Genomic DNA, 25,821 nt, shown 5'->3' with positions numbered 1-25,821 from the left:
AAAAGATAGTCGATATTCAAACGGTCGACACAAAACAGAACTATGAAAGCATAGGTATAAAAACCTTAAACAAACTTGACAATATCAAAGCTTTGAAACTTCATAATTCATTTAAAAAAACCATTTACCGTCAAGCTGCACTTCAGACGCTCAAAAAAATAAAGACAAAATCTTAATGACCATTCAATTATAGATATTCTTATTCAAGAGAAAATCTCTATACCACGTGAAAATCAAATTTAGAAAAAGTTGTTGCTAAGCTAATTATTAACCATAGAGCAAACAAGACAATAAACTAAATTTAGTGAAATGGGAAGAAGGGTTGTTTATTTTATCTCCTCAATATTTGGAGAGCATTTGTTTATCTTCTCTTGGGGAGATAAAAATAAAATAGGATTAATTCTACCACGAGGTATGATATCAGGAACAATAAAACCACATTTTGAAGATTATAATCAAGGCTATTAGGAAAAAACTAAAGAGAGGGGAAAATCTTCCGGATAATGACTATCAGATGACGTAGGTTCTAGTAAAAAACCTAAATTTAGAGTAATTTATAGAATTACATGCCTCGTGGTTGTTATCAGTAAAGATCTAAGTTATGATTGGCTTTCTAAATATGTTCCATTACTACTTTGTTTACTATATGATGGCATTGCATTCAATTGGTATGAAATGAAAAATCGCGCGAGAGGTCAAAAAGAAGCATTTACAGTTGCCTCTCTTATTCGATCTTCAAGGGATTATCATAGCTTTATTTAAAGCAGGAGGGAAAGATTCGAATTACATAGAGTATACGCTTTTTCTTAATAAGAATATCCTTTATGAGAATATTTATGATGAAATTGGCCGAAAAATTAAGAACATGCTAAGAATAAGAATATCACCATCATGGAATTTGACAACTGAAGCTAAGAATGCCATTTTTAGAGCATTTTCAATTCTAAATTGCCAATTGCCCCTCAAGTACAGGCACACTACTTTCACAAAAATGCCATTCATACTTTAGACGTATGTATTAAATGTTCAATCTAGTTTGAATAAGGGTCCTAACCTAAGAAAGTTTTGGAAATCTTTCACAAAGAAATGTTTGCCGAGCTGAAAGCTTGAAAGCTGTGAATATCCCCAGGTGTTATATGGCTTATATGCTGCAATCTTTTTCTAACAAATAACTTTCGCTGACAAGGAAGCATTTACATAACAAGCTATATTGCTTTTATTTTTCTGCATTTCAGATCCTTTACAACCAGTTAGAGCAAGGAACTTCTATAAAAATAGATCTACTTTTATGGAAGTTCCTTGGTTAGAGCATAGTCCGTATAAAAAAAACCCAGATTTGGAAGCTTATTGTTTCAACTTTTTGTCAGCTTTTTTCTTTTGCTAATATCAAAAGATAAAATTTGATTTGCTCAGTTTTTGATCACGTTACCAAATACTCCTTTTAGGATTGGTTCAAGATTTAATCACATAAACAAAAAGTGAGCAAAACAAACTAATTGCTCAACGTAAGGGTTCAAGTACGAAACAATGGATAGAAACAAAAGGCTTCCAGGCCGGTTTTTTTTATACAGACTAGTGTAGAGTTATTAGAGAGAGCAACTTTAAAGACACTTCCCTAAAAAGTCAATTTAGTTTCTAAGAATTTTAGGTAATTTCTGACAAAGACAATCTCGCAGTCTGTGAATTTAATTGAATTACACAATACAACACCTGGTGGATATTCAGAGCTTTCAAGCTTTCAGCTCGGCAAAAATTTTTTTGTGAAAGATTTCCAAAACTTTTTTTAAATCACCGGAAAAAATAAAATCTGAATTAGAAATCTAAAAATAGACATTTTTTCAATTTTCAAAATTGCAAAAACTTGTGAAAAAGAGGTATATTTCACTTTCAGTTGCAATCGGTCAGTGATTACGAGGAAGTTAAACGTTTCAAAAGGAAATATTTAAATATTCTAATGGAGCTTTATAAACACGGAAAATATCAATTACTCGAATTATGAAATGCAATGATTTGATGAAGAGATATTAAACTAATGAGCTACTCCATAAAACATTTCAATATCGATACAAGGTCCTTGTTTGAAAGGGAGTCGCAAATAGACTGGTTGAAATAGGCATGAATACTTGAGCTTTACCGGGTATAGCTGCAAGTACACTGCGAGCATCCCCTGAATTTGTTTTTAATTGCGTCACGAACATCACTTGCCTCGTATTCAAACAATTACCATGGTGATTATGTCCCTTCAGACATGAAATGATTTCTTTATAAATAGAAAGTAGTTTTAATAAAATCCACTGCGAGTTAAACAACTTGGCAATAATTTCAAAACGAGGCAAGTGATGTTCGCGACGGAATTTATGAAAAGGTCTATTGGCCTCAAAAACCACGTCTACCCGTAGCAATTTTTTGTTGAGCAAGTTTTTGATTGTTTACCTCAATAAAATTGCACTGGATACAGTATATATACTTCTTTTCAATTTTTGTGACAAAGGGTCGCTTACCCTTACAAAATCTCACAGATGACGGATCTTAGGATTTGCCGCATCCTTCAAGAGATGATTTGAAATCAGTTGGAGAATTTAATTACCTCATTAGTTAAATATCTCTAAAATACCCTCAAAGCATTAAAAACAACTCTCGCAATTTTGAATTTCTAAACATCGGATATGAGAGACAATCGATTACAAGGTTTCGATGGGTTTCCGGTGAGGTAAGGTTTAAAAGACGTCTTAATTAGGTACTAAAGGCAAGGTAGCCGACACACATGGTCTAACATATAAATAATTTTAATCACAAACAAGCTTGGAGGTGTAACATTCAAAAGCTACTTAAAGACGTGACAAATATCCGGAAACTCCCAGGAACTCTGTACTACGTGTATGTATCAATATTGTGTACTGTACGTACTGTATTCAGTCAAACCAAATAACTACGGTCAAACAAGACTAGAGTCTAAATCTGGCTGAACTTAACTTTTTGTTAATTTCTGATGATGCTGAGTAAAGTGAAGTAGACTAGTAGCATTTGACGAGGTTGCCATTTTGAAAAAAAATGTCAAAACTACTCGAAAGATATTATAAATGAGCTGTGATTGTTTTCTCAAAAGTAAAGTAACTTCTGTGAAGAAACTGATTATAGAAATATCACGTCATGAATTCAAACTCCATAAAGTCCGGAACAAGTTATTAGTTTTCAGGCAAAAAAATGAATCGTTGTCTCTTTACGAAACATTTAACCCTTATCCCGATCTAAGAGGATCTACAAAACATTTACCGTCAAACAAAACTTAAGGGAAGTCCCCTTGAGTAAACCACAAACTTGTCTCCTCCCACTTATTAACCCCCATTTTCCAGTTATGACTCAAATATTATTAAACAAATAAATTGCAATATGAGAAGTTTGTATCGCGAAAGCTGAAAGAATACTGAAAGCTCTTGTCAGCAACACTACTACTAGATTCTATGTATGTCAAATTATAATTTTAAACTTTTAGCAATTTTATGTGTGGGTTAAAGTTTCTAGTCTATTCAGATTTCACTCACTCTTATCTTTGTAAATGAACGTGTCATCTATTTTGATGCATTGCCTTTTTTTGTTTCATCTTTTACAGGCATTTTCATCTCTCTTCGCATATTTTAATCCTTAGAGTAGAGACTTTTTTCAAACACATAAAAAAAATTCTGAGGTGACACAACCATATGTTCCTCAAAATGTCAAGCCAGTAAAATCAAAATGATAGATCGAATGCAATTTTCATTAAAATTTCAAGTAACGTCCGCATAATTAATTATAAACAGCATTACAATGACTGTGAGACCTTTCATTGGATTTCAAGCTGGCATGCGTAGTAAATTGGATTTTATTACAATTCTCTATTACTTTCGTCGATAAAATAATCTGTCTGGACAGGTTTCTTTCTGCTCATCCTCTAGCGAAAAGAGTTCCTTATAGGATCTCCCTTATAGGATCTTTTATAGGAAGTATATCTATAGACTAAATGTCTGCAATTTAGACTAGTCTGGACTCGTTTACTTTTCCTCCAATTATCAAAACGCTAGAAAGATCCTTCGATCTTTCGACGCTTTTTTCTAAAAAACTGTATCGTTCAATGTCATCAGACTATTGATAGCTAGAAGACGGGCTGTATATTCGTAAAATAATTTTAAGATCTAATTTATATGGAGATCTACTTAGCCTTTAAATTTAACCACATGGACACGAGGTTCGATTTTAAGAACTAATTAAGAACCCAGCCTTTAGATTTTGAATTCGGCTGAAACAATCAATGTGTTATTTAGGAAAAGAGTCCACAAAGTACTAGGAACATTTAATAAGCCTAAAAGTCTCAAGAAAATAAACCAGCCTTAAGCGTCAATCATAATTTACAGGCTCATGTAAATGAGGAAGCAACAAAAAGCAAACAACAACACAACAATACTATTTAGTATAAAAAGTTGCTCAGTTTACCAAGCTGGATACAAAAAATCGAAGCGTTCTCTACTTCCAAAGTATTGCCATGTTATGCACCTTTTCGATCGTAGCCGCACCGCGTACATTTTTTTGTCCGTTTTACTACCCTAAAACTGTCCCAGTTTGTTTTCTCGCCTAAAGACAATAGAAAAGTGTAAGTGTAAAAAAGATTGTATCGAGTTTAGGTTGGTAAATTAAATAATAAAGTGGCATGCGCCTGACCGCGCAACTACGGTCGAAAAGGTGTATTAGACGATTAAATGCTATGTGCCTGGGCCAATACCCAAAAAAAATTAACAACAACTAAATGCAATTTAAAACCCAACTCAATGATGTCTACCCAACTTAAAATTATCATTCATCTTCGTACTTTAGGTATTAACCTTTCAAAACTATTCATCGCCCATAAAAACATAATAGTTACTCAGGATATTGATAGTAATGTATTTATCAAAAGCTGCATGTTCAAAATGCTTCAACATGTCTCATTTCTTCTCCATATTATATGGTATAGAATAGGAAAGTTTGCAAGATTAGATTAAACCTTATAACGAGATTGATAGAAAATAAACCACATTTTATATAAGTATACCTCGAAACCTTAGAAAACGTCGTAATAGCAATCCCTGGAAAATGAACAGTGCACTCATAGAATGCATCCGCCCCTGAGCTTAGGAAGGGGGGCTTAACCAATTTTGCTTGATTGAAGGCTGTATTTTTTAAGAAATACTGAGGGCTAGCTTGCTAGGGGGGGACTGAGTGCTGAGTTATAGAACTGGGGGCAGAGCCGATAGGTGCAAATATTTTAAAGTAAGTTAAAAATTTATGTGGGTAAGGTTTTGACCCCTCTTAAAAAAGATTTTTGCCTGAGGCGTAATAAATTTATTGAGAATTTGCATGCAACATTTATACGATATTTTCTTTGAGAAGGTAGGCAATTTTCCTTAGTCACCCCTTGAAAAATACTAGGAGCTGCCTGGACCCCTCTATATTCTATGGCACTATATGGACAGTAAATTTTTTTACTGACCAATAGCAATGCAAGACAAAAGAGGAAAATAGATTAAACCAACCGTCGGATGTGGTGCAAAACGAAGATGAAATTAAGCTGAGAAAATAGGAACAAAAAGTCGTCGAAGTAAATAGACTATCACGAACCGAAAATTTAAACAGCAGGGAAAAATACAATGCACGCCGCGGTTCAAAACATCGATGTTGCAAAAAAAGACTTCCCACGGCGTGGATAATTCTCGATATCTCGTTGTTGATTTTTTGTCATAAGATATAAAGCACAAAACTAATGACAAAACCCTCACAAAAGACACAACACCACTCTTCTACGCGGCTTGATAATTTTTGAAGAGGAATTTCCCACGGTTGAGATGACGTTATCATTATCAACTCGATGGCCTTTTTGAAAAACTATTGTTTCTACATTATTATCAAATTTCTTATGTAAAACAATCGAGTCTAAGACTAAGGTATCGCGTTGACAGTCCACTTCCTTTAAGAATGAGAGAAGGCAAGGCAGAAAAGATCAACATATCTGATATTCCGATGGCGGATTGGCGGCCGCCCACGCTAAAGCTCTAAAGGAGCGGGTCAATTTCCCATCGGAGAGGAATGATAGTCGGTCTTTGACGTGTCGCATCACCAGTCGGGTTCAACTACGCTTGTGCGTAAATCTAAAAATATTTCGGTTGGATCCGCCAATCTCCGAAAACGAGTGCTGGTAAACAGACCTCCCATGGCAAAATCATTGACGCGCTCTTGCAGAATTCCGTGAACTAAACCTTCCAGATGTTGAAAATTTTCCCGACCTTCAGAGCTTTAGCGTGTCGGATGAAAATTTCTGCATCGGGTGCAAATAAAAAATCAACCATCCTTCTGAACTAGACCTAGGAAAGTCCGACCCTTTATCCTTCACAATCTCCATTGTATCATTTAGAATGATTTGCATTGATCGAATGCATACTTTTGTAAATTCAACGCTTGCGCTCAGCTAAGAATTAGTCATAACCGTTGCAGACATACAATCTATGTACAGTAGACCAAGCTATAAAGTAGAAACACCAAACTAAAGAAAGGTTACATATGGAATATGAAGGCAAAATTTCCAATGTTTGAGAATTTTTAACCGGCGTTGTAGTATACAGCTTACTTAAAAAAAAATACAATTCAACCAGAGAGAAAAGAAGGATGGTATGAAACTATCGTAATACATAGCTAATTTCATCTTATCACGTCCAAACCAGACACATAATAAAAAGCAAAGCAGTACAATTTTGCACTAAAATCCAAAAAATTATTCTCAGAATGTAGACGTTTCTACATTGATATAAGGAAGTATCTTATCATGCAAGAAGATTTCAGAGCTAAATCCTGACGTCAAACAGTAATTTAAGACAACTATAGAAAACCTCAAAAGATAATCGTTCAATGTGAAGTTATTAAAGATATCATCATGGTGTTATGATGGAAACCAAAAAAAGATGCACAAAGCTATCAAGGTGCCATAGGTACCAAGTACATATTGCAACAAATTGCAATTATATTGAGTGACCAATTTCACTGGAGACAGACCGTTCATTATAAGAGACATTTTCGAAGAAATAAAAGGTACAGACGGATTTACGATGATCCAATGATCCGTCTTGATTCTCAATTCTAATATCAGGTAGTTGTTGATAAATAAACAATTATGATCATTACATTTCCACTTAATAAAGTGTCTGCATAATGAGAGATAAACTTTAGGATTTTTGGTCCTTATTTCAATAGTTTTCGCGGGGTCCACGGGCAGCCAGCTCGGCTATTTATGAAACTATTAAGCGACCGTAGTACAGAGGTATAGAGCATCTGGCGACAGTTCGCAAGGTTGTGGTACCAAAGATTCCCAAAATAGTAGTTGATGCCTCTCTGCTTGATATGCTCGGCAATTAAGAGAAGGATCAAGAGTAAGTGGAAAAATCCAGGGAGAAAGATTGGCACCCTCCCTTACCTCCGGGTAGCTAGCTATCGAAAGAGGAGCCTTGGGTCGCCTCCGACTGCGGTTGCAGGCTTACTGAAAGGAACATTGAAAAGAGCAGGTATTCCGTACCCCGGATCCATGGTTTATGGCGCTGGCGCCTTAATAAATAAACCCAGTTGGTAATCGCTCCATTCTGCTTATAAAACTGCATTGATAATATGAATTGAGAACTAGGTAAAAGAAGTTGAAAATATAGTATTTATCATAATACCTACTTACCTAAAACAATCTAATAGTTCCCCAAACAATCCAAAAGCGTCAAAAAAGGGCTTCACTGTAACAATATCCGAATTTTTGCGATTTTGGCGCTTTTGGATTGTTAGGGGAACTATTGGATTGTTATAGGTACGGTATTACACTTCCTGGTGCATAGAACCAAATAATTAAATGTATCATTACTAATGCACTAATCGTCCGGTAAGTTTCCTCCTCATTACTAGGTGACATTAATTCGGCAAAGAAATTGACTCAACTCTGTATTCAAATCAACTCAAGTGGCTTTAAGAGTAGACGACCGCAATTTTGATAACCTTGGATAACTTCCTTTCATGGTGGAGCTTCGTATCGCATGTAATACAGAAAATAATATACCATGTTACTTCGAATAAATGCCTCCCTTGAATGAGCGCACCTTCTAAAAGGAAATATTAATAATCGCCTTCTCCGATTGAACGCCTCCCCTCTAGAAGGGGCGTTAATTTGGAATAGGTAGTGGTGAAAAAGTTTCACATAAACAAAAACTAACATTGATCCCTTTCTACACTACATATCTAAATCGACATACTTTAGGCGTACTTCGCTGAAAAATCGCAAAATTTACGACATAAACTTTCGTGGAAATTCAAGGAAAAATCTATTTCGCCAACATAAACTTCCGCGAATTAAGACATCAAATTGAAAGAAAAATGGCTTTAAATGAGACAAATACTTCTAGAATTGGATTGAAACTTTTGTCTTATGGCTTATAAGGCTTTGACAGGCTAAACTCTTACATTTGATTTCATTGTCATCATTTTTTTGCGATCATAAGCTTTCGAGAATAGCCCCAGAAAAAAATTTTCGAAGACAATAACTTTCACCAAAAAGGCAGGCCAAAACTTGTGAAAAACGCAAATGTTAAGTTACCATGCTTTTTATTAAGTGACCTTAGCGTGTATTCAATAAATGCCGAGAGAGGAAAAGGAGTGGAATCCCGCTTGAAGATGATTCATACCGCAAAAACATGAAAACAAATACCTGCTGAAAGCTGTATTTAGGAAACGTAACTTTAAATGAAATTCTTAGAAAGATGACAGCGACATGCAAACAAGACTAGAGTTTATCTCTGAGTCTTTAATATGTCTCTCGTCGTATTAGTGACACAAATTTAAATTCGTTTAGAGTTGGACAGAGATCTCATCTCCAAATTCAATTATAATTGGAATAATAGTCATTTTTATCAATTTTAAAAGTGATAGCTTGAAAACATTTAGTCGAGACAAGTTGACCTTCACTTCAGGGTAATTACTGATACTATAAAGATACGTGCTAGTAAGATTTCATTTCAATTTCAAAACAAATAAAGGAAACCATTTAAAATTTTATCCTACTATCTGCTTACTCAGCATTTTTAAACAAAAGAAAAAACAAGTATGCTTTGTCAGCAAAGAGACATCCCTATCATGTAAAAAGAATATCTTTAAGGAGAAAAGAATATTGCAAATTATAGAATACAACAAGACCCAGGTATATCTTTCTATAAAAGTATTTCTTCCCAAAAGTCATAAACTTCGGGAACAAATAATCTAATTGACTTTTTGTTAGCTTTATGAACCTTGAAATCTAATTCGAGGTGATAAATTCTAGCCAATTAGGGAAAAAGTCCACTTCAAAAATCTGATTCAAATTATTGTTTTGCTTTTGTATACAGCTTGTCCAGAAAAAAAACGGATAAATTCTTATAGAAAGTAAAATCCGCATAAGTTATGCCAAGTTGTTAAGGACAATACTTATATAAAGCAAATACCTCATGATTCATGCTAAATTTTATGACTTATATACTTAATATTTCAATCCCAAAAACCTATTCAATCATCTGAATTGAATATCTATTGATTTAAAAGATAATTGTTATCTTATTTCAATTGATGTAAGCGTAGTTAGATAATGAGCTGAGGATTTTACTTCATATAAAGACTATTTTTTCCGCTTTTTTGGAACACATTGTACACAAAAAAAACAGTGAATGAATGTGAATTAGTGGATGAAATTAGAAAGATATTTACGCCGTTATTATTATGCTTGGAAATGTTAAGCACCATATAACGTCACAGTTGTCCAGTAAACTATCATAGTAGATCTTCCTGTATCAAACAATATTAACCCATCAGACAAGTCAATCAGACCATCAAAACATTTTTTTTTTCAAGATTAGTAATAATTTTCGAAAGGAAAATTTTCTTTCTACCAATATTTGAACAGTTTTTCAAGCTTATTGATATTTTCTTTGACCCATCAAGTTTAGAAAGAATTATATGATAAGTTTGTCAAATATGTTAACTCACCTAGAAGTACTTTCAAATCATCTTTCTCCTGTTGTGCCAATATATCTTCCGTTCAATTTCAAAGAACCACGTGACTGCAAACAAATGACGTCATCAGCTGATAAATATCCTTGGACTCAAACCCAAATTCATCAAAATCTCTCCGAATTTAATATTCCTATCCTCAATCATCCATTTGAAAATATTTATCAACTTTAAATTTTTGATTGTTCTATTTTTGTGCTAAGAATAAAAGAATTTAAGAACAAAATTAATAGCGGGAATCTAGATCAAATCAAAAGGGTTTCATCAAATGAAGTACTCATAATTGAAATCAAACAAAGGTGTAAAATGAGAGACTTGTAAATCGGGTAATTTCTCAGCTTACTACGAGACAAAGCATGGAGAACGGAATTTCAAGAAATTTAAAATTTCTAAAGTATAACCTTCGGTGGCCTTGAGGGAAAACGAAAGTGAGGAGCAAAATAGGGTAGCAAAAAGAGGGTATCTTGGTTAGGCTTAATCTTAGCAATGATGCATTTCAAAATTGGCGATTCATGCGAATAACATAGATTCCATTTGATTTCAACTGAGATAAATCTTAAATCGTGAATTTTTTTACACGACCTGAAAAGAGTTACATGACTTGCACTAGAAAACGATCTTAATTTTAATCAGAAAAATCGCACGTGGACTTAAGTTTCTAGAGAGAACTTTATAATTGGTCTGGCAATGTGAAAAAAATACAGTTTCATGGAAAAAAATCGAAAAGTTTCATCCAATTAGAAAATTCAGGAAAAGACCAATTAAGCAATCTTTTTATTAATTAAACCCTATAAAGGCACTAATGAGGCGTGGGTTTCGATGGCATGCATGCATAAGGGATTAACAAGGACATTTAACAGTAAATTTGGCTTCCGAGAGCAAAATTATAGAAATTTTCCTTTCTAATTTTGAATAAGATAATGTCTTTTTGCAGAGTGCACATCTTCCTTGAGCAAAAGGAAGTCTTTCTGTGGGAGGAAAAAAACTATTTTTAAAACATTCGAATGAATCAGCTAAAATGTTTTTTGAAACAATTTCGCGAAAATGGTTATCATTATATGTTTGTAATGTCTTCCTTTTTATAATAAACTGTCCATGAATAGTTTGCTATTACACTGATACCTTTTTTAGCTGATTCGTTCGTGACTTTTAAGAATTTGACTGTTTTAGAAAACGTTTACCTAAGCTACCATTTTGTGAGGAGGAAGTCTAAAACATTGTTGTGTTAATATAACTTTTTAACCGTAGCCGCCAACTGCCGCGCGGGCACTTTTTGTGTGTTTATCACCCTATACTTGTATTGTATCAGTCTTTTTTACAAAAGAAAAAGGTTTTAAAAGAAGACTGGATCTAGTTTAGTAGGATAATAAGTAACTAAATGACACGCACCTGTTCATACGGCGACTACGGTCGAAAAGGTGTATGGAAAGTAACATGAGTTCGATGGCTCTCTTTTATAATAAAAGTGCTTTATTTGGACATGTTTAAAATATCGACCATAAAAATACTGCATCATAAAACCTCTTACAAAGATTAGTGCAACATATACTTAACAAACACAACTTTTTTAGGTTAAAATGAAAACAAACAATTTTAAAATCATGAACTAAAATATGAAAAATTAAATTTGGTTTTTAAGAATAGAAAAGAAGAAAGGGTGAGTTCCGTTTTTCAAAGAAAAATAACTATGTCATGTGAAACCAGCTACTGTGTCCTTCTAAAGCCAAAAGACTGGGAACTAAATGTAGATAGAAAGAGAAAATAGAAGCATGACACAGGATCAGAAAACAAAAGCTATCTAGAAATAAGCTTACGAAGAAATTAATGGTAAATCCAAACCACTTTTGCCATTTTTCAAACACTTTTTAGCCCAAAATATCAATCAACCTTTTTTGACCTTTGTTTTTATGGCGGAATTGCAGTAAACACAACACACCAAACAGCAACAAATTTCAAAAGTTTATGCAACATTTTGTTTTGTTTATAAAAGAGGGAACTTCTTGGAAGCTGAGCAAGTGTTTCCAAACAAATACTGCTCATGAAGATCAAGAAACATTGTCAATGATTTCTTTTAACCGTCCCAGTATTTCCATAATTTTCAACAAAAGAAAGCAAGGACCTTCCAGATAAACCTTTCCAGATGTACTTGCGAATCTTGAAAAGACTCCGACATCAATCAACAAGTAGAATCATACATTTCAAAGTCGCCACCAACATCAGATCAATGACTTGTATATTTCTTTTTCAAGACGCTTACATTCTCTCCAGTAATGACAGTTCCTTCAACAGCTTTCAAAACATGAGGAGTATCTAAAAGTTCGTCATCGGAAGGAAAGTCATAGGAAGTCTTCATTTCTCGGATCTGTCGTGGAGCACCAATTTCAACAAATCCAGGTGGTGGTCGATTCTTGTTCGTTTGATTCTCTGTCAAAGATCTCAGAATTTGACCACGCCCTCTAGGCTTAATTGGACTAGAAAAAGAGTCATTTTGTGAATTACCAGATCCATTGAAACTAGGAGAAACTACTCCATTGGTATAAGGAGAATGATGACCAGACTGATCATTGTTGAATTTTGATTTTGATTGTCTATCGCCTGGTGAAGTCTTGGATGATGTTTTGGCAGCTTCTTGTAGAGATGGATACTCGTTTGGATCAACTGAAGATGCCGGCGAAGAAGAATAGTAAGAATCTCTTGTTAATTGCTGATTCGGAGGTTTTAATGATTTATTATTGGTAGTTTTCTCGGCACCAAGACCCCTCATGATCATTCGTTTACCAGCATTTGATATATGTGGAGCTCCTTTGGAAGGTTGTTCTTTGTTCGAATTAAATGTTTGATTTTTTTGTTTCTTGCTAGTATGAGGCTTATTATTGACTTTGTTCATTTCCATTTTCATGAGTTCTTCGATCTGTGCCAAATCATATTCCTCACGATCACCAGACGTCACCAAAAATGGATCGCAATCTGAATCTGAAGTCGTTGAGAACTGGTAATCGTCAAAATTCTGTTCGCGTGTCTTAAACTGGCGAACATGTGATTTTTGACGCTTTGAGCCGACACTTGTATCCGAGTCTGATCCTTTGTTAGATGATTTCGAATGAGGCTTTCCTTTGATGTCGAGTGGAGTTGATTCTTTATCAGATCTCTGGGAATCTGAAAGGTTTGGACTGTTAGATTGACGTAATATTGGTTTATCATGGTTCAAGAGTGTAAACTTATCACCCATGCTTTCTACGATTTCACCATGTTTTTCTTGGTATTGTTGTGAGAAAGTTTCACCCGCGTCCCAAGCGCTTCGATTCGATTGTTGTACTACAAAGTCATTAAATGTCTCGTCTTCTAATTCATCTTCAATGTTCCTGTTGTTGTTTTTCCTTCTGGAAGTTTGAAATTTCCCTCGGTGGTGATTGTCTGTTGTTTTATTCGAAAACTGTTTTATCATTTCACGAGGCAACTTATTTGTATTTACCTAAAAAGAGTAAAGTTTTTGACAGCAGTGAATGTATATAAAACTCTACTTCGGCTACTTAGATGGCCATAACGGGTTACTAAAGCAAGACAAAAACCTTAAAATGGAATAAATATCTCAAAAGATTCATCTAATCTGCTAGCTTCATCTTCAGTGATCAAAAGCCAAGACTTGTCAAATGAACTCACTAAAACCCTGTGAGAGCAGAATGCCGGGCTGTTAATTAGAAAGAGAATTTAATCTTACAAACTTCAAGCCATGGTCAGGTTCTTGTCGAATTGTTTTCAAGTAAATGTCAACGCCATACAAGTAATCTGCTAGTAATTTCTCCATCATGATTGTTCTCAATTCACGAAGATACATTGCTCTCTGAAAGATAAATAGTATGAATTTTGGTTTTATTTTTAAGCAAAGTGACAGAGACTTGGAGAAGAAGACAGGGATGGCTTTTTTGGACAAATTTAGTCAATTAGTTAAATCAAAAATCTCCGTGGACCATAAAAACTTGCGAGTTACAGAAACATTCGAGATTTAAGAGGTTCAACGTATGAAGGCTGGCTAATGTAAGATCGCAGTCGTGTAGCACCACATAGTGCAATGATAGGGCATCCGATTACAGTGCAATAGGTCGTGGGTTTAATTTATACTTATCAAGTATCAAAAAATTCTGTCAAAGTCGGTAAACCAACATTGGCCTTTAAAAAAATAGTCCGTGCCCCCTGTTGAGAATATCGGATATCCAGGGGGTTAAACGATTTTTGTTCAAAAGTGGATATCCAGGCAGGGGGTTAAATATCTACAAGGGAGCGGATATCCAGGAGGTAAAGTGTCTTTTCAAGTAAAAAATACGATATCCAGGGGTAATAATAAAGTAGGATATCCAGGGGGTTCGATACTTCGAAGAATAATATCCTCAACAGTGGGGGTAAAATTCTTTTCTGGAAAAGCTCATTATACTTACCAAAGCAATGTGTCTCTGGGTTTCCATGCTTATTGGTCTGTCCCTTAAGTTTAATGATTTGTTGTCAAATCCTAAATCTTCAATTGGCAAATGTTTTTTGACACACTCTGATAATGATGATACTTTCCTGAAAGGTAGGAGAAACCCGAAGTAAAATTTGAGCCAAATACCTCAATAAAAAGACATTAATGATAGTTGATAGTCGAGCCTTTCCGAAGAGCCAATCCTGACCAATCACACCCTTGTCAGCTTAATTATTTTGACACGTTTGAAAAATGACGTAACGATGGTAAGGCGTGTATTTGATTTCACGTTTGCATGAAAAACAGTCTTTCATTCTATTGTAGAAAGAAAATTGCAGAGAATAAATTTATTTCGTAGAATTTAGACTTATCAATAATGACATACTCAGGGAAAGTACCATTTTCATTTTTATGTACAAAAGCATCAGCAACCTAAAAATACAAGAACGATAGAAAGAAAATTTACGTTTTACGAGCCCTACAAATAACAATTCGTACTTCTTTATGGTTCAGGCAGAAATTAAGAAATGCAGCTTCTCCCCGAGTTTCCCCGAGTTTTAAAACAAAATATTTTCCCTGAATGAAATCCATAACTGATTTCGAAATTGTTGAAACTTTTCAACACCATGTTTACAAAACATTATAGAGATTACAATACAAATGACTTTAAATGGATCTGAGGAGTCACATGGTTGGCCCCAAAGGAAGAAACTTTTATAAGTCAAGTAAAACAGATCCATACAAGCCTTTCTGTTATACAGAGAACTTAGGATATCGAAATCAAGTTAAAGACAATTTGAAAGGAAAATCCCTGAGTTTCTGTCTGGTTTTCTGTAGGATGTTCTTGGTTTTCCGTAGCATGTTTTCCAGGGCTTTTCTAAATCATGTTCTTCCTATTGACTTTGAAGATTAAAAATGTTTCATAAATTCTTACCTGTGTGTCAAATATGTTCACTGGATGAATATGGTATCTGCCTTGAAGACAATCGCTTACCATTCGAACATCGTGACAAATCTTGGGGAAAAGAGAATATATACAGGCGAGTTATTGTATTACAGTTTCTACTTTCTTTCCAATCAAGTGTTGACCCTTCGAGCATCTTGGGGGAGGGCATGAGGCCCCCACCCCAAAACGAATTTTTTTTATCACTTTTGAATTATTTTATCCAATTGACTTGAAATTTTGTAAGTGTGCCCCAAATATGAATTGGCATCTTTGTTGAAAATTTCAGCATCATTGGTGATGCTTTAAGAAAATAGGACCCCCTTTTAATTTTTTTTCACTTTAATTTTTTTTGCTCAAATTTGTTAGGCCACATCATGTGACATGTACTTATTGGTGCAGATGGTAATTTTTTCACTACCTGTTGGTATCGTGTATTTTACAGACCGGCCCAAAATTGCCCTTTTTGCCTAAACAGCCCTAGAATTCTATATGTAATGATCGGAAAATGCTTTTGACTTAAAATTTTGACAAGTGTTAGGTATTGATCATAAAAGCTTGCAGTCGAAATTTCGAGCAAATCGGACGAGTGGTTATACTCAAATTGAGCTTTTTAGGTAAAAAGGGAGCGGTCTGCATACTTTTTGATCCCCCCTTGAAATCTCAAGATAGACAAGTGCTATAGGCCTTGAAATTTTGTGAAAGACCAGTGATAGGATATGTATAGTTGAAGATAATTGACAAAATTTTGGTTCGGCCACTTATCTGGTTGGTATTTAACAGACCAGAATGTAAGATTGACCAAAATCATGTATTGACTGATTGACTCGTTCGATTTGACTAAACAATTTTCTTGAAGGCTGATTTGTCAGTTAGAGATTAGTAACAGAAACCGTTGACATATCTATCACTGGTCTTTCACAAAATTTCAAGGTCATAGCACTTGTCTATCTTGAGATTTCAAAGGGGGGGGGGGGGCTCTCCTAGTAAAAAAATAGGAAGATGCTCGACGGGTTAAGAGGGTTTATAATATATTGCACTAAAATTGTATAAGGAACGGTGATGCAAACTTTTCAAACCCTTCACTTTAATAGCAAATTAAGATATAGCCTTACATAACCCAGCCTACCTTTAAAATATTCGGATTTTCAATGACTGATAATAATCCTTTTTGGAAGGCATCATTTCCCAGGGATTCAATGTCAAACAGATAGACCATGTGTCTTGTTCCGATGGTTAGTAAGGAGATGTCACCAAATCGATTAATTTTTGGTCCGTCCACCAACATAGATATGTTCTTCTGGTTGCATATCATTGTATGCTAATTAAATAAAAACAAAAATATCAAACAGTTAAATTTTCATTCAAAACATGAAAATCTGCAAACAAAACAATTTCAAGAAAAAGCAGACCCAATAAGATTCCTTGGATCCAGTACCCATGCCTGGGATCCTGGCCAGAATCCCAGCTCCTTACACACTCTTAGTTGGAGATTTTCACTGATTAAAAAAGGGCTCAAAACACAATCCTTTATAATAAATCGATTAAGCTCAATACATTACTTACTGCTTGGTAAAATGAAGAGTCAATCTTATCAATCAGAATGACTTTTGGAGGTTCATTCAATGACAAATCAGAAAAGTTTGAGTCAATCCCATTGATATCTGAATATTTCAGAAACAAATTAAAATGGTTAACATATCAATATCAAGAGTGGTAAAATCAGATAAAATTTTGTTTTCGAGAATTATTAGCAATCATATTAGGGGCATTGAAGCTTGAGATAACATTAAGAGGGGAGAATATGTGTGGGATCAAAAAGTAGCTTTATTAGATTCATAATTCCAAAAACTATATAACCGATCTTACAGTTTGAGGGTTGAAGATGATCCATTTGAAAGAGTGACGTCCCTTCATCTGCTGTGTCCATATAAAGCGTTGAATTCTGGTTCTTCTTTTCATATTTGACGTCACTGGTAATAGGTCTAAAAAGAAAATAATAGTCAGCCTGATACAAGCAAGGACGTAAGGTTTTAAAAGGCACCCAGACTTAAAAAAACACTTTCCACATTTTATCCATATTAATCACTGCTTATCTCAATATCATCTAATCATAATGTACATATCATCAAAATGGTCAATGAAATAAAAATTTATCAAATTTTGATATACCTTGATTCTTTATCTAGCGGAGCATCTTGTAATATTTTTACTATAAAAGTAAAACCATCAAAAAAAATACTTAGATAACCATAGCAAATTTAGAACTTACAATAAGGTTTCTCTATATCCTTTGGTATTAGAAGTCAATTTTATAATAAAATCGTATTCAAATGTTAATCTATTAATCAACAGAAAAGGGTTCAAACAAAGTTCAAGACATGAACGGTGAATTTGTGAACATGGATGGAAGCTTTTGATAATTTATTACTATACTTACAATCTTTTATCTTTTCACCAAAGCAATGTTTTTCGTTTCGAAGCTTTTTATCATTGGTGATGTCAAACACTGAAAAAATTATGATAGTTATTAGATTTGATTGAAATTGAAAAAGTCTGGCTTGAAAGTTTATTACAGTCTGCATCTCTGTCTAAAGTTTATTTTCTTTAAGCATATTGGTCAACAGATTGCAAACTTAACTGAAAATCAATGATGGAAAGAAACATTATTGAATAAGTTTTTGCGAGGATTTTCTCACACAGTTTTATTATTCCTAACCTAATTAATTGTAACTTTTGTTAGTTCCTAACTGAAAGAGAAACTTTTAACTAGCTGAATTTCATTTTTCTGAGACTGTTGAAATTAGTGTTTTAAAAATACAAAGTTATACTGCAAACTTTAACAAGAAGCCTATTATTATACTAGTAACTTTTACCATTTTTGATGATAAGTTTCTTTTGTCTTGTATCTACATTTTTGACTGTGCCTTTGTAAGTAATGAATCCATCATCTTCTTCATAGTCAAGCTGTAGCTGCTTGCCAATGAAACTCTCCATCAATAATTATAATCAGATAATTACCAAAGTCGTGTATTTATTATTTCTTTTTATTAAAATGTGAATTCTGAAAAAGAAAATAAATAGATATTCTAGTAATTTTTAGAATTTCAAGTTGAAAGATTCTTAAAAATGAGATTTTGAATTTTATATTGCGCCTCATAAATTCTTACTACATGGTGATGAAAGAAAACCTCACCCCTAGATTTCTTATGTAACTTTTTTATGCTCATTATATCCCCATGAAATCTTCAACACTCAAAATCTACTAAAAGAGCCTTTATGTAAGATTTGAGGCTTATAAATCAATGAAATATTTCTATGGAAGTTTGAAGAAGGATGGTTTTCCTAAATGAATAAACCATTTCTTTCTGACTACAATTTGCATAAAAATGCTCTCTTTACCTAGCATCAAGTGTGTTTCTAGAGTTCCCCAAAATGCCCCGAAAGAATGCAAAGATGCAGAGGAATACTGTAAGACTAGAGATCTTTGAATTACTTAAAACTAAGTCCAGAAAAAGCCCTGATTTTTGGCCAAAATGAAAAAAGGCTAAAGTTTACATTGATGTAAAACAGATACCTATTCAAACTTCACTCAGGATAGTTTCCTACACCTAGATAGGGAAATTACAGAGCTTACCAGACATTGTACTCTGTGCTTGAAAACATCGAAGCCGTGCTGTATCGATGATGATACTCACACAGTATGGGAGAACCTTTGCGTTCTCGCAGGTACTTAACATTATGAGTACCATCACCACACCACATTCAATGCCCAGCATATCTCCCCATACTCTTGTATCAGAGTGATGGAACCCTATTCCCCTCACATGGTATGGGTTGACCCGGGCCAAGGTACATTCACTTGACAAGTGAATCGTAGCACCGGGTGGGAATCGAACCCTGACCTTCAGCACGGAAGTCAAGAATGATGATCACTACATTACTGCGATACAATAAATAGTAGAAATAAAGTGAAGTCAAAAAATCTATCAAAGGGTGTAGTTTTTTTTAATCACCCTGTACTCGACCACTCTCAGAGTAAGAAACTTGTGGCTAGAAGAAAATTTGTGAAAGGTGTTTGAGGAATGTTAAGGATGTTAGAGGAATCAACTGCTTGCAGAATTATTTTTAGAAATAATTATTAGAAAACTCATCCTTTTCTTCCAATTTCCAGGCCAAGCTCCAAAAACTATTCAAGACACTCAAAAAAAAGTACTTTTATTTCTCAAAGCATATTCTGCGCACCTCTAGTGTAAACAGCCCCTTTTAGCAAATTTTATGCTTGAAGCCTGAAAAGATATATCTGAAGGCTTCATTCTTATAAAAAAGAGGAAGGTTTTATATTCTTTTGTGATTTTCTCTTAGTATAGTCTGGTCTGTAGTTTGTACAATTTACGAGGTGATGTCAATCAAACTGTTCCATTACAAAACTGATCAAATTTGGATAATTTACCTATCAATTGATCAAGTCTTCTTTGATTAACTCTAAGATGATTGATTGATCACAACTGATGAGGAAATTGATACTCAAGATCTCAAGAAACTCAAGAATCTAGGCAGGATTACGTCTATCAATTGGAAAAAATTATCAAACTTCCATTTTTGCAGCACACAATTTTAATGACGAGCTTTTCTACTGTTCTTTTACTAATCTGACAAGGTTAAGCCATCTTCCAAGCTAGATCTGAACCACTTGTACTTTAAAAATCTAACTTAAATCAAACAGAAATCTGTAATTGAACTGTAGCTGAATATTATCTGGTAAAGTTGGATAATTGTTTAATTTGGTTTGGTGATTGAACAGATCGTTTAAATTAGTTTGATGGTTCCATTAGCAACACGAAAATTGGTTTTCTAGGGTTGGGTTGGCATTGCCTGGAATAAAAATAGTTGATTATATACTGAAACAGCATGCTAGTGTGAATTCTGATCATTGGAACTTTGCATTAAGTTGGTTCAAATTGTTGGCGATCTTTCATAAAACTATTACAAATGGTTAAAAATTTTGAATACTGTCAACTGCTCTAACTTGAGACTATCTGATAAAACATGGGACGGCAATTCGGCCACCATTTCACCGAACCTCCAAAGTCATTTGATTTGAGTTAATGAATGGCGTATTAAAAAATACACGATTTCTCTTTCGCATAGAGTAGGCTTTTAAATCGAAATATGAAAAAATCTGTAGTGGATCACACGCGATCATGTCTGGAACGAAGAAGACCAAATTAGTGGCAAAACGATGGAGCATTTTGACATCATTTGCACCGCAAGTTACACACTTGTTATTTGTTAATCCCACCAGGCGAATGGTGGTTAGGCGGCAGGCGTTCTCTAATTCTCCAATTGGTGTCAGGTCATTTATAATGAAAACAAAAAAGTTAAAAGGGCGCGCTATCAGTGAAAGTTGTTGTGACATGTTATGACAGAAAGTATGATTGATAAACTTGGTGAAGTTATGGCATTTTCTTTGACCATTTTCGATTTGTTCAATCATTTCGATTGCTTTTCGATTACCTACGATCATATTGAATACCTTCGATTGTATTGAGTACTTCGAGTACTTTCCAACCTTTGATTTTGTCAAATATGTTTCCAGTATCATAGCAGTGCGTCAAAATAATGTGAAACCAAGTTTACTTTGGCCAATTAAACATGTGACTCACGCGCAAAAAAACACTTTCGTTTCCTCCGACCAATCAGAATGCTCGATATTAGTTACTTGAGGAAACCCAGGCAAAGGCACACAAAATGGCGGCGAAAATGGCTGGGAAATAAGGGGGTCAATCAATAATTATGGCGGGGCTTCATTTTGTGCTTTGGATTTAGGTCAGTTTTTTTTGGTTTTTCTTAAAGATATAGGCGGTCATCGAAAAAATGCTCTGTTCGCGTTGCAAGGGCGGGTGGTAACGGGAGCAAAACAATTTTTCGATGGTCGTCAGAGCAACTGAGAAAAAAGCTATAATATACTTTAAAAGACTAAATCGCCTTTCCAAGATTTTTTTCCGCTGATGTGGGCGGGTGACGCGAATACCTTAAGGGAAGAAATTTTTGCGGGAACAAAATTTTGCGGTTTTCGCGGATTTTGCCTAAAACTGCGAAATTAAGTTCTCGCGAAATTTTACAAAATCGTCAAACCGTGAAATTAACTTCCCGCGAAATTTAATTTATTTCATGCATTCCCCCAAATTCGTACTATTTCAAGCCTTAAAACAGGTTTTTTGCTTATTTAATAACGCTTTTGGCAAAAAATTTCCTGCAGCTGCGAAATTAAATTCCCGCGAATTTTTTGAAAATCGATGAACCACGAAATTAAATTCCCGCGAAAAAAAATAATTTGACCAACCACGAAATTAAAATTCCCGCGAAAATTTCTTCCCTTAAGGTAGAACAATTTTTCGATGACCGCCATAGCTATCTTAGTATAATTGGTTATCGAAGTAATCAATACACTGTTTAATAGTCTCGCCATCTCCATCGTAGAGGCGGTAGGCAAAAATGCTCACTTTAGTACTGTGAAAGGTTAGAGAATAAACATTGCCATTTTTTTCTTTCCTTTAAAGAGAATTTTTTAGATGTTTGAACATGATATTTATAATGACAATTTTATGTATCTCTCCTGAAAATTTCACAAAAATTCAACTAGAAGAAAAGGAGTTATGAATAAAAGGAGTTCTTTACCTACCATTTCTCTGCTGGGTTTTCTTATGAGAACTGAATGTTTACTTACCATTTTTTACGGGGGAGAGTGAAGTTTCCCGTGGTTGCCAAAATGAAAACAATGGCAAATTGTTCATACGCGTGCGCAGTCAACACTGTTAAACGGTGTATTGGTTATCGAAGTTTTCAAAGTTATCGAAAGTATAAATCAATAACAATCAAAGTACGCAAACGGTTATCAAGTCTTCGAAGGGTTGTTAAGAAAGTGATTCAATATTCACAATTTTTTTTAAATTTTGATACTCTACATTCGATTGTTAATCGATAAATGGTTGTTCGATTGCTTTGATCATTATCGATTACTTCGATAATCGAATTTATCGATTAGTATATACCGTCTGGACTAAGTTCAATTAAATTCTTTAATCGAACTTTTCAAAAGTCGCTAAAATTGTGAAAAAATTCAACAACGAGGAATATGTTCGACAAATTCGACAAAAAACTCCGTTCGATAAAGTTTTACAACAAGAAAGGTTCGACAAATTCGACGAAAAACTCTGTTCGAAAAAATTTGACAACAAAAAATGACCTCCTTTGGGTACTACCGTGGACGGCCCCTAGGGGTCCCGGCCGAGGTCCCGGGGGTCCGATTGGTGCCCACTGGTCAGGGGGATGTGAAGGGTACTGAGGGTACACATCTGCACCGTTGGGGGTCCTTCAAAGTGTTGTCAAAGACCGGCAAAAATTGCGAAAAATGACCTCCTTTGGGTACAAGCCCCAGTGGGACCAGCCGAGGCCTCTACAGCCCCCACAGCCCTTCGGAGCGCTTTGGATACCCTCTGCCATTACTCCGAAGCCTTTAATAGGCTTGAAAATTGGTGAAAATTGAACAAAAAAAGGACGTCCTCCTGTTGAATAACAAATAATTATGTAGTCTAGCCATAAAAACAATGATAGCAGAGCCATGCATAATTACTGTATCATGCATATTGTAATAATAGACCTTTTCGCCTTTCCATCCGCCATCTTGAATTGTATGCAAAAATACAGGAACGAAAAAGCCGTGGTTGGATTGAGTTGGAAAATATGCAAAACATATGCAAGTTTACACAAAGATTAAAAAGACAACAAAGCATCTTATAAATAAATTTTATAATAATTAGAACAATAAAAGATGGAATTTCTTAATCCAAAAAGAAATATTTACCGAACAACAAAAGCCTTTTAGAAATTTGTTCTTAAAGACATAGCATATTCTGTTTTCATGCCATTAAAAAATTCCACGAAGACGTAGACTAGTAAACCACGTCGTTGTATTTCGCTGCAGATAAAACTTGCAATGGGATCTATTTCTATATATGTTCACTGAATACAACGACTAGTTCCAAATGGCGCTATTTACTAAATAAACGGTGGAGTGCTTTTTCTACTGCGGCGGAGTGCTCACTCAAAACAGCGCCCTCACTCTCACGGATTAGAATAAAAAAGTAAACAAAACTCGGTACTTTTTATACTTTATTATTATGTTTTTTTTTAATGAGACTCTTGAAAAACTAAAACTTGTTTTTTATTTTGTTAAATGAGAGGTGTTTTATCATCTTGTGCAACATTTGGATATACAATTCAATTCACTCAAATCAAAACAAACTCACATCCTGATTATTTTTTGATTTTAATGTATTATAAAAGAAGGTGAGTACAATGGACTATCAGTCAATTTAGACAGGGGGGGGGTCAACATCCAGATACCAGACCCATAGCCGGGTGGTGGTGTCTTTTTTTCCTTTAAAAGTCTGAAAAGTCAAGTTGGTATTGATGGGGGTGGGTCCCCCTTTTTTTAGAAAAAAGAGTTATCCTCAGTTGGTATTGATACCAAAATAGGGGGTGGGTACCCCTTTTTTAAATAATATGATTCAGAAAGTTGGTATCCATATCAAAATGACAGCAAAACTTTCCTAATTTTTGCCCTTATAGCTAGAAAATACCCCGGGGTACATATCAGTCTAAACAGGTTTCAATTGGATTTGTTTTAGCTTTTGAGTATAATGACTGTAAATGAGTAATAAGTTTAAATGACTTTGAAGTTTGTTTATTTTGGACTTTTTCGATATTTTCAAGTTTTATTTTTGATCAAGCCTGAAGCAAAAGCATTTTTTCTGTGATAGCATTTGGTAATGAGTGAATCTATTCTGTTCTTTCTAAAAATTATGTTCTAATAATAGCTTCTCCTAGTTTTTGCACATCAATTATATTCAGATAATATTGATTCAGATTGATTTTGCTAGCTTCATTGGGTTTGTTTTTATTATATTGTCAGTTTTAAGTCATTTTCTATTTTAGCATATGACATTTTTTGTGTTCTGTTGAAGAAAGAGTATTTCAAAAATGAGTTTTTTTGAATTTTCTCTTAATACCCTGTTTGTGTGTGGGGGGGGGGGTGAGTTCCCTTTAAACAGCTTTAAACTCAAATTTGTCAGATTGGTATTGGTACTAAATTAGGGGGTGGGTCCCATGATATTTTGTCAAATTCAAAAAGTCATGTTGGTATCGATACCAAATTAAGGGGGTGGGTCCCCCTTTTTTCTGAAAATTATGATTTTCAAGTTGGTATCGATACCAAAATAAGGGGGTGGGTCCCCCCTTTTTCTGAAAATTATGATTTTCAAGTTGGTATCGATACCAATTTTGGGGTGGTGGTGTTAACTTAGCTCAAAAGGTCAAAAGTCAGGTTTTTGGGCTATGGGTTGGTATTATAAATGTTGACCCCCCCCCCCTGATTTAGAAGCTTTTTTATTTTGAAAAAAATGAAAGTACTTGAAAGTACTTGAAACAAGATACCAACAACAAGACAAGGAGTTAAATAAAACTATTCACAAAAAGTATGATTTGTTTGTCTGAAAGAAAAGAATATATACTGAACTGTACCTACCAGCTATAGGTACTCCAAAACAAAAATATTCATATAAGGGGAAAAATCTCTTTCAAAAGAAAAAGATGAACATTTTTTTAGAAAAACGACATCAAAAATATTAGATCAGGGGCCACTGCAGGCATAAGAAAACTTTTTTTTTTATAGAAGCCAAAAAGAAGAATATTTTGAAAAAAGCAACAGCTTTTACAAAACATAAAATTATATGTATTTGTTCATATTGACCTCCAATTTTGCTATAAATATATTATAAAGTATACCTACATAAAATTACTTCCAAATCCAAGTAGATTGTTTTTAAATTGGCAAAAATCCAATCAAAATTTTCATAAATTTTATAAGTATATAAGCAGTATAAGTTTTGAAAGACTTTCACAGTAGGTATAAATTTCAGTCTGAACGTGTTCAACAACACCAGGGGACAACAAAAAATTACAAGGTAGAAGTATGCTCCGGGGGAGGGGGGCACCGACCTTGACGACCGACGGAGATGTGCCGCGCTGGAGTTTGAAAATTGGACCCTGTGAGATATGAATGTTTGGTAAATTTGAGACCATTTCAGAACGATAAATGATTCAACCGAAAAAAATCTGTAAAGTGGCAAAAATGACTTAAAAAATAGACGAAAAATTCAAATATTTCTAATATTCTCACTGTAAAAATTGTCTAAAATGACCAAAAATCGACCCAGTCAGGGTTATTATCTTGAAAATTAGTACAAATTTGGCACCCTATCATATCTCTAGAGTCTGAAAAGGGGCCCTA

The 25,821-nt window shown here is 34.4% G+C and overlaps 1 protein-coding gene across 1 annotated transcript; it reads right to left on the bottom strand.

Annotated features, from left to right (window-relative positions):
• Window positions 1-11,648: 11,648 nt before the first annotated feature.
• On the bottom strand, window positions 11,649-18,533 carry LOC136804688 (uncharacterized). Its single transcript, XM_067061299.1, has 11 exons — window positions 18,344-18,533; window positions 17,908-17,976; window positions 17,640-17,679; window positions 17,337-17,452; window positions 17,034-17,131; window positions 16,597-16,788; window positions 15,459-15,539; window positions 14,910-14,956; window positions 14,502-14,628; window positions 13,787-13,909; window positions 11,649-13,540 (listed from the first exon to the last, which is right to left on the bottom strand). Exons 1-11 carry the CDS (start codon window positions 18,462-18,464, stop codon window positions 12,290-12,292), a joined length of 2,265 nt encoding a protein of 754 aa, XP_066917400.1. The 5' UTR covers window positions 18,465-18,533; the 3' UTR covers window positions 11,649-12,289.
• Between the last annotated feature and the right edge of the window lie 7,288 nt (window positions 18,534-25,821).

Source organism: Clytia hemisphaerica, unplaced genomic scaffold (genome assembly GCF_902728285.1).
Source record: "Clytia hemisphaerica strain Z4C2 unplaced genomic scaffold, Clytia hemisphaerica genome assembly, whole genome shotgun sequence".
In the NCBI taxonomy this organism is placed as follows: domain Eukaryota; kingdom Metazoa; phylum Cnidaria; class Hydrozoa; order Leptothecata; family Clytiidae; genus Clytia; species Clytia hemisphaerica.
Note: the sequence above shows the minus strand (reverse complement) of the source record. Positions and strands in the feature narration are given on the sequence as shown.

Excerpts from the sequence above, each read along its gene's own strand:
- LOC136804688 (XM_067061299.1), bottom strand. The coding sequence starts at position 18,464 with ATGGAGAGTTTCATTGGCAAGCAGCTACAGCTTGACTATGAAGAAGAT. Across the intron at positions 16,789-17,033 it reads ACTCTTCATTTTACCAAGCA|CATACAATGATATGCAACCA; the intron begins GTAAGTAATGTA and ends TTATTTAATTAG. Across the intron at positions 13,541-13,786 it reads CTGACCATGGCTTGAAGTTT|GTAAATACAAATAAGTTGCC; the intron begins GTAAGATTAAAT and ends TACTCTTTTTAG.